The 9,024-nt window shown below is 44.2% G+C and overlaps 1 protein-coding gene across 3 annotated transcripts; it reads right to left on the bottom strand.

Annotated features, from left to right (window-relative positions):
• Positions 1-2,956: 2,956 nt before the first annotated feature.
• LOC134877511 (uncharacterized) lies at positions 2,957-6,736 on the bottom strand. 3 transcript variants are annotated; one of them, XM_063903033.1, is made up of 7 exons: positions 5,669-6,736; positions 5,378-5,492; positions 4,884-5,186; positions 4,608-4,771; positions 4,308-4,451; positions 3,556-3,853; positions 2,957-3,434 (listed from the first exon to the last, which is right to left on the bottom strand). In XM_063903033.1, the coding sequence occupies exons 1-6, from the start codon at positions 6,320-6,322 to the stop codon at positions 3,749-3,751; spliced, it is 1,485 nt and encodes a 494-aa protein (XP_063759103.1). In that variant the 5' UTR covers positions 6,323-6,736; the 3' UTR covers positions 2,957-3,434; positions 3,556-3,748. The 3 variants fall into 3 exon arrangements, with proteins under 3 accessions (XP_063759103.1, XP_063759102.1, XP_063759104.1); XM_063903032.1 differs by having other exon boundaries at positions 4,328-4,451; XM_063903034.1 differs by lacking the exon at positions 2,957-3,434 and having other exon boundaries at positions 3,716-3,853; positions 4,258-4,451.
• Between the last annotated feature and the right edge of the window lie 2,288 nt (positions 6,737-9,024).

Below are 9,024 nucleotides of genomic sequence, written 5' to 3'. Positions count from 1 at the left end.
AAACCTGAAGGATCTGGAGAAGATCTGGATGGAGGAGTGGGCCAAAATCCCTGCTGCAGTGTGAGCAAACCTGGTCAAGAAGTACAGGAAACATCTGCTCTCTGTAATTGCAAACAAAGGTTTCTGTACCAAATATTAAGTTCGGTTTTTCTGATGTATCAAATACTTATGTCATGCAGTAAAATGCAAATTAATTATTTAAAATCATACAATGTGATTTTCTGGATTCTAGTTTTAGATTCCGTCTCTCACAGTTGAAGTGTACCTATGATAACAATTACAGACCTCTACATGTTTTGTAAGTGGGAAAACCTGCAAAATCGGCAGTGTATCAAATACTTGTTCTCCCCACTGTATTACCTTTATTTTCTCTATTTTATTTTAAATGCAGCCCGAGTGGAACATTAAAAATATCTACAGTATTATTCTGTATATCTGTAGTTCAAGGGACAATAAATATTGTTGTTTTTGAGTTGTCCTTTGTTTGTTTGATGAGACAGTCCTTGAAATTGTGTAGCACAACGGTCTCCTCAACCACAACTGCGACATTGAAGACCTCACGTGGAAAGGCATCCTGGTTGTCACCTTCATAGCCTATCAGTAGGCTAAGTTGCATCCCCTTCATGGCTGCAGCCAGAGTCTCACCATGGGCCTTGAAAAGCAGAAAAAAAATAGTGTGAATGTTTGGGTCTAGAAGTACATGCTCTGCAAAGCTGCTTAAGTCTCCGTCATCATAAACCTTGACATGTTTTCAGGCTAATAAAAAAGTATCCCTGGGCTTTCCGTTGTGCATGTGCATTGTAGGTGCAATGTTGGGAGGTTACTGCAGGGGTGATGGATTAAAAAAAAACGTCAGTGTTCGCTCAGATCTGGGGATGTGCGTGTTGCACTGGGTCCTCCCCCATCACTATTCTACCCCTTCCTTCTCCTCCCCCATCATTGTTCTACCAATCCCTCCTCCCATCACCACTATTCTAAACATCCGTCCTCCTCCTCGCATCACCACTATTCTGCTGCCACAGGATTTGATCACTTCCCATGAGTGGATCTAATCCAATCTCTGTGTTACAGGTTGTGTGTGTGGGGTGTGTGCGTGTGCGCAAGTGTATATGTGGGTGGGTGTGCGCGTATGTGGGCTGTTATGCATGACAAAAAAAGAGCTTACGTCACACATCCTGATGATTTCTGATGGCTCTTTGGATAGGTAATGTGGCAGACCCAGCAGAGCAGCAGTCCTTCTCCTTTCATTTGTGTCCTACAAGACAAAATTAAGCAGTGATGAGATTTCATTGCAAACATAACACCTGGTGCCCAATTTTACCATTCTTAGCTCGTCCACTCACATCTTTCTTCAGACAGTCCAAAATGGCTTTCAGTGCAGGCTTCTTCCCCGGCTTGGTCGCAGCTTTGTACATTTCTAGCAGTCCTGGTACCAGGTCATCAAGTCCGTCGAGGAACGACTCGAGAAAGTCTGTGCTTTCGATTCTTTTGAACTCTGCACGAACCTGAGGAGACAAACAAAAAGGTTAAATGCTTAGAGAACAGATATACAAAGCATAGTGTCACCATCTAGTAAGCTAAGGTTAGGGTTAGGGTTCTGTTGTCAAAGGCTTTCGTCCACTCAGTTATACTAGATACAATCCTCTCGTTTATCCGTATGCACATTCACGACTAGGGCTGTTCGATTTTGCCCAAAAATGAAATCTCGATTTTCTTCTCTCCAAATCCGATTACGATTACGATTATTTTGTGAAATGACAAAAGGCAAAGAAATTATTTCAAATATGCTGCTTTTTTATTGAACATTTGCCCCATTGGGCTTTAAGTGCAAACTTTGCTCTTATTAAACCAAAAATGAATGAATAAAGTGCAAAACTCTTTTTGTAAAATAAATAAAGTTTGAAAAAATATAAGTTTTATCTCTGAGAGAAAAAAAATCAGCACTTCAAACATATTAAATAAAACAAGACATTTACTAATTAAACTAAACTGGGTCTTTGCATGCTAAATACTAATGTAACCCATGAAGGAGGTAGAGGTGTGTAATGTCAGTCAGTCAGTCATTACATTTGCAAGTTTTTTGCAAGGAACACAAGCCGGTCTACGGCATCTGGCTTGAGGGATGCCCGGTGGCATGTTACAACGCCCCCTCCAACACTAAAGAGCCTCTCCGATGGGGCACTTGTCGCAGCTATTGAGAGGTATTTGCTGGCTAACTTGCAGAGCCTTGGGACATTTTCTTCGTGTTTCTTCCACCACTGAGGAGGAGGGAGCGGGCGGTTTCTTCGGGAAGAAACTTGACAAGCTCCTCCGCTTCTTCAGCACAGGACCAGGCTCAGCTGCAGCTACTTCTTCTTCTTCCTGGCGCACCGGCACAGCAGTGCCAGGCTCAGTAGGCATCAAAGACAGCAGCTCTGTGACAGCTCTCTCCTTAATGTATTCCACCCTGGTAGGGTTGATGTATGTCGTGCGGAACCTGGGATCCATCAGCGAGGCTATGTCCAAGAGTTCGTCTTTGTCTGGGTCACTGTATTTTTCAGTCATGTAATGCAGGATGTTTTCTTTGATTTTTTTGGTGAGCTCAGTGTCTTCGTCTTCTGGTTTGAGAAGACTGCTTCTGAACATGCTGAGTGTTGGTTTGATGATAGAGACAGTCACAGGGTTCCTACAGGTTTCTTCAAGTCAAATTCAAGTCTTTTTCAGACCTTTTTAAGACCATTCATGTCAAAACTTAATACCTATTTCACGGCCTATTTCACAGACATACCGGCAAAGAAAAACTTTTTTTTTTTTTAAATGTGTTTATTATGATTAATAACGTTATTATTTCTCAAACAAATGTGAAAATGTGGACTGTAAAGCCTTATGGAAGAATTATGTAACTTGCAGCACAGTAGTGAATAGTGAGTACAACACCACAGCATCACAGCACAGACCACAGACAACAAGTCAAACAGAGGTGTGACAAATCTATTTATTAGCTAGCTTATTCCATGCTGGGAATATGGGGAGTAGAGAGACTCCAGAACAACAAACAAAGAAAATCAACTCAACAATAAATAAAATAAAGATCAAAGTCAACTCCTAAGCTCTTCACTTTTAGCAGCGATCTCTTTATCAAGGAGAGCCAGTTCTGCCAACTTCTCCTTATGGCCTCTCCGCAGGAGGTTGGACCTGGAGATCAGGTCAGCCATTTTGCTCCCTGCCTTTGCTTCAGCCTGCTCAGCCAGCCTGTCCGCATCCCTAGCCAGACCCTCAGATACCTCCTTTACGCGTATCCTCTTCACCTTCAGCTCCTGCAGACAGTCCTCTGCCTCCTTCCTCTTGAGAGCCTGGTCTTTTGCCTCCCTCTTCTTTCTTTCGTTCTCAAGGTGGATACGATACCTTGTCCTTGCTCTTGCTACACTTGTCAGTAGTGGTTTACTGAGTGGAACCTGGGTATCGGGTTGGGAAAAGAGAACCAGAGTCAGTGACAAACTCTAGAGACCAACTATGTTGATTCTATCAACTTTTAAGTCAACAGCATATTACTAGTGCAGGCAGGATTCATCTTACCTTGGTAACACCTCCATGTTGTATAATGTAGTCACACACCAGCCTCCGTGTGACCACAGTGTCCTCATGAAAAATTATCTGACCACCTCTTTATTGATGGAGAATCCACGTTCAACAGTAGCTTGGCCGTGGGAGAGGATGAGCAGCTTCTTGCAGAAGGCCCACAGCTCTGGATAAGGCTCCATGGCACTGCTCAGGAAGATGTCCAGCCTCTTCTGCATGGGAGCAAAGTAGAGGAAGTCCTCACTCCGGCTCTCCAAGGACAGGAGACTGTCAAACTGCTGCAGTATGACATCCCCTATGACAAAACAGATGAGAAAAATTTGAGAAAAACATAGATAAATCATTGGGCATTGCCAGAAAATCAGATTGAAAATAAATTCATGTGTGGCCTATAATTTGCCTCTCTTATTCCTACCCGCAGAAGTATTAGTTAACTGTTTGTCCTGGAGAAACCTCTGAACCATGCCCTTTCATGTGATTCCTGCATCTTTCTGGTTCTCTATACATTACTGACGGATCCAGGCACACCATCTGCCTAACAGTCAGATACTTGAGGGGGCTTTTGTCCTGCACTTTCCTGATGATGTTACACAGTCCCTGCATGCACTCTCTCTTGAACTCTAGCACCCTGAGCTCTGCACCTTTAATGCTCTAGAGAGAAAGAAATTAGCCATGAATATAGAACATGCCTTCACTGACCTGGTTTCGCCTAACCATTTGTAAAATGATCTTTGAAAACATCCCACTACCTTAAGAACTGACTCTGCACCTAGACCAATGCTGATGTTTTGTGGGCTGAGCCAGATGGTCTTGTCTGTGACATCCAGTTTGGTCAGCTGCAGGGCAGTGATATCGTTGAGAACTTCTCTCTTTATGAAGCGTCTGAGTAGACTCTGTCAACAGACAAACACAAAAATGTCTGGTGCGGCTTTATCTCCTAATCACCAACATCAATCATTTTTTACACCTCTAAACCAAAAGCCCCATATTGTCAAAATGTATCAATTGAGCCCAATCATTGGTTATTATAACGTGAAGTAAATTATTACTATCATCAATTCGGTCAGGTCCTTGGAGAGGAATGGGAGCACCGGCTCGTCTGTTTGATATTTTGTTAGGAAGGGCGTGAAGGTCCTGGCAAGTGCTGCGTAGAAGTGAAATTTGGCCAGAATGAGTGGATCCTTTATGGCTGCTGCAACTGTGTCATAAGATCCTGTGAAAGGGACAGAGGCAGGACATTTCAACAAAAACTATGAAAAGGCCACACCACCACCAGGGTAAAGACACAGTCACAGACCTATTCACAGCATTTTAGTAGGGCCCACCTGTTCCAGGGTTAGGGAGTTTTTTTGTTTTCACAGCTTCCATGTACAGAAGAAGTGATGGCCAGACTACCAGGGCTCTCTCCACAACCGGAAGGTTTTCTACCCAACGATGGGCACAGAAAGAAAGGGGGAACACACTGGACTTGGTTACGGTGACGTAATCCTCTCTCCTGGCAGGCACATTGTTAAACAATGTGTGCATTGCTCTCAGCAACTTGTCCAGCAGCCATGCAGTGAACCCACACTTGAAAGCATTGTGTAGCGTGTGTAGGCCACAGCTCCCCACACAAATGAGCTGAAGACCTGAGGGTTTCATTGCAAACTTGATATTAGAAACCAAATTCTCCATAGCAGTTCTCTGTATTACTTTGAACTTGTTTATTCAATGTAAACTGCACTACAAGTACTTACTATTTTACTTTAATATTACTAATGGATCACATACACTCTCACCCACACACACAGAAATAACATTAGGCCTATAAACTCCTCACCTCCGTACTGCTCAGCTTGATCTTTCTGGAAAAGTTCGAACAGTTTCCAGTTAACACTGGGCCCATCCATTGAAATGGACACCAAGTCCTTGAGGTTCAGTTTGTCCATACATTCCTGAAAAAAGTGCTGCATTTGATTACCCAAGATAAGATGAATAGATGAGCAGCACATATTGTTAAGGGAAGTGCCTAATTGGTCATTGTGACATTGCCTTTACAGGACTGTGTATACCCCAAAAATGATATCAATATAAACTGAGAAATATTCAGAGTAAAAAAGGTTATGCTTACTTTGAGATGTGACAGCAGGTCTTGTGCAGTGGAATGTCCCATAAACCGGGAGCCCAAATATCTGGACTGAACCTGTCCCTCGTCCCAGAAGCGGACATGCACATCCAGCTGTTTATTTTTTGTAGTCTCGTTGAGGCTCTCATCGAACATCAGAACGAACGGCGATTTGTTGACTTTGGACACCAGTTCCTCTTTGATGAACACCGCTAAACCGAATTTGGCTATGCACGCCGTTTTGTCGGGACCACACGTGAAAGTGGTAGCTATGTCTGAATCCGGGAACATAAATTTGAAAAGATCGGAAACTTTCTCATTTGAATTGTAGGACTGATGTTTGGCGACTGTGTTGAGAGTCCACAACACCTCTGCTTTCATTGTTGGTGTGGACCCAAAGGCTGTGCGCAGATCCACACTAACGGGCGTTGCGCTAGTAGCTGGAAGGGCTGTAGCAGTAACGTTAGCAGCTGGCTGGTTCACGTTACCTGCTACTTCAGACACATTATCAGCTAGCTGGCTAACATTAGCAGGCTGAAACACCCCGGCGACGGAGGGAGTTTGATCCTTCACCTTCATGGAACTGATGTGCTTGGCTGATTTAGCATGAGACTCTAGAGCCTTCACGCCCATGGTACCAAGCTGGATTTTTTTTTGCATACTGTGCAAAAAGCTTCGAATACGTTGTTTTCCACAGGTTTTACCCAGTGAAATGCTCGTTTGTCTCGCCACGCTTCATTAAATTTGCATTTCCCCATAACCACAGAATGTATCTTGGTCTGTCTATCTCTGGTCTGTGCTGCTATGATGCTGTAGCAAAGTGACGTCTTCCGACCCGGGGCAGCGTTCGTTCTCAATTATTGGTTCCGCCACTCTTTATTTAGGCTGTTATTTAATCAAAGTAATAGTGGTTGACAAATTAAACTTTTTAAAAGAATGCGATATACGGAGAAGTTACATACTGCACAAATTTAAGACCCAGGTATCAAAATTCAAGACTTTTTCAAGTCTTTTTAAGGTATTATTTCCAAATTCATAAATTCAATGCTTTTAAGACTTTTTAAGGACCCGCGGGAACCCTGAGTCACATAACTCTCCCCAGATAACGAGGCGGTCTTCACTCAGATTCCAGGACTCCAGTCCATCTCTCAACCCCTGGGCGATTTCTTCACCCGTGTGGTCGCTTGGGAAGAAAGACGTTTGTAGGCAGGCATTTTCAAGACACCAATCGTCGGTGATAAAGTGCACTGTCAAACTCAGGTATGGTTGCATAGTGCGACTGGACCACAAGTCAGTAGTAGCGGAAAAGAACTGTACGTCTTCCAGCCTCTTTGTCACTTTCGAACGAGTTGTGTTGTACAGACGGGGCAAGACAACTTCGCCAAAATGTTTTCGCCCTGGTAGCTTGTAGCGGGGATCCAGCGTATTAAGCAAATGTTGGAAGCCAGCCTTTTCTACCGTATATATTGGGACCATGTCTGTTGCGATGTGGAACGCGACTGCATCCGTAATATATTTCCACCTCCTGTCAGTCCTATCGTACGGTACACCACGCGAAAATGAAGCTGACAGAGTAACTTGCTTTGGTTGGGGTGGTGGTGTAGCCGCATCCGCGTGCCCTTGTGCAGTCCGCTCTGCAACACACTGCTGCCATTCCGATGGGTGGTTTTTTTGGAGGTGTTGAAATAAATTCGTTGTGCTGTTTTTAACTGCCACTGACTTCCGACAGAGTTTACAAAGCGGAGTACTTTGCTCTTCATCCGAAGCGTCGAAGGCGAACCACTTCCATACAACGGACTTGCTCTTCTTTCTATCCACTAACTCCAACGCCGACATGTTTGTTTACAAATGTGTAGGAACTAGAAAGAGCGCCATGGGGAGGTCAGAGGCGGAAGTAAGTAAGGCAAACCAGTGCAGCCAAAAATGTATCTGGCGCAGCCCAGACAAATGAACGGGGACTGTAGCGTAGAAGTTAGTTAAAGTGAAAAATCGATTTTACGAGTTTCACGTTTTAACATCGTTCTAAATACATAATCGCAATTACGATTTAAAATCGATTAATCGAACAGCCCTATTCACGACACCATTCAGACTAAGACAACATTTCTGAACGGACTACAGTATAGTATCCGACATGCTCTCAGTGCAAAAATGTAATCCAGTTCTAGTACTTCCTGGAGAGAAGCTCACACATTGATTTCAGGTCAAACATAATTGGATTAAGTGATTAATCTCAGGCTGAGTATTGTCTATTGTGATACCTGTCTCTCACAGAACATGGCCGGCCATCTGCTCATGACATCCCTGATGAGAGGTTGATCCCCTACGATCTCCTTTCTCCGCTTGGAGAACGTGGCAGACATCAGCTCCACTAACTGCTGGTGATCCAGGTCTTTTTTCAGCATTTCCACCTGGATTGGATTGCACAAGCACAAAGGACACATACTAAGACAAAATAGTAGGCTTCACAGACACAAAAGCCACGTGTAGGTAGTCAGCATAATATAGGCAGGTATGTATGCAGTAATATTAGATAGGTATGATGTGTATGATGTACCTCAATCATCCTCCGCTTTTCTTCCATGTCTTCAGCACTCAGTCCTTCAGGGGGAACTGTACAGCCGTGGACCTCGCCCTTCTTTGACTTCTTCACACGTGGTCCCTTGGCATCTTCTCCTTTTCTTTTGTTGACTCTCACCTCTGGGCATCCAGCTGCACTTAACTTCTGCCGCTAGTTTCCGAGCTTAAACTTCAAGCTGTGGAACCAGCCGTACCAACCCTTTCCAGACCCTGTCTCTTTGAGACTGGGATGCTTCTCCACGAGCGCTTTGGCAACATTCTCGTAGTGATGCCTCTCAGGATAAGGACTAATCTTTGACATGCTGTCTGCAAGTGTGTCCAGGATATCAGTTTTCATACCTTTTAAGAATCACCATCACAGATCCATCTTTTGCATATCTTCCATTTGCTTCTTGCAGCGTGAGTTCAACATCATGTGAAAACTCTGGAATCGGGAAGGGCTCAGGCCATTGCTGGGCGTCAGATGCCCACTACTGAGAGATGTAAGTGGCTGTATCCAATGTGGAATCCGAGAGAGCAGCATCAGCTGTGAACAACACTTTCAATGTTGCTCGCTCCCCAGGAAGGTCTCGGATGTCGGCCAGGTTGGTCAGCTGATCCTTGAACGCAGGGTCTTCAAATTGTAAAATAAATCCACCTCTCAGGCCAAGGTTTGCACGCAACACCTGGCAAAGTTCCTCAACACTCGGCGGGTGTTTTCGATGGGAGGCGCCTGATATCCATTTCAGAGAGGACAACTCGCAACAGCATCGTGGATCACTTCAACCTGAAATTGGAGAAGA

This window comes from Eleginops maclovinus, chromosome 16 (assembly GCF_036324505.1).
Source record: "Eleginops maclovinus isolate JMC-PN-2008 ecotype Puerto Natales chromosome 16, JC_Emac_rtc_rv5, whole genome shotgun sequence".
Classification (NCBI taxonomy): domain Eukaryota; kingdom Metazoa; phylum Chordata; class Actinopteri; order Perciformes; family Eleginopidae; genus Eleginops; species Eleginops maclovinus.
Note: the sequence above shows the minus strand (reverse complement) of the source record. Positions and strands in the feature narration are given on the sequence as shown.

Excerpts from the sequence above, each read along its gene's own strand:
- LOC134877511 (XM_063903032.1), bottom strand. The coding sequence starts at position 6,322 with ATGCAAAAAAAAATCCAGCTTGGTACCATGGGCGTGAAGGCTCTAGAG. Across the intron at positions 5,187-5,377 it reads TCAAGCTGAGCAGTACGGAG|GTCTTCAGCTCATTTGTGTG; the intron begins GTGAGGAGTTTA and ends TGAAACCCTCAG. Across the intron at positions 4,772-4,883 it reads ACTCCCTAACCCTGGAACAG|GATCTTATGACACAGTTGCA; the intron begins GTGGGCCCTACT and ends TCCCTTTCACAG.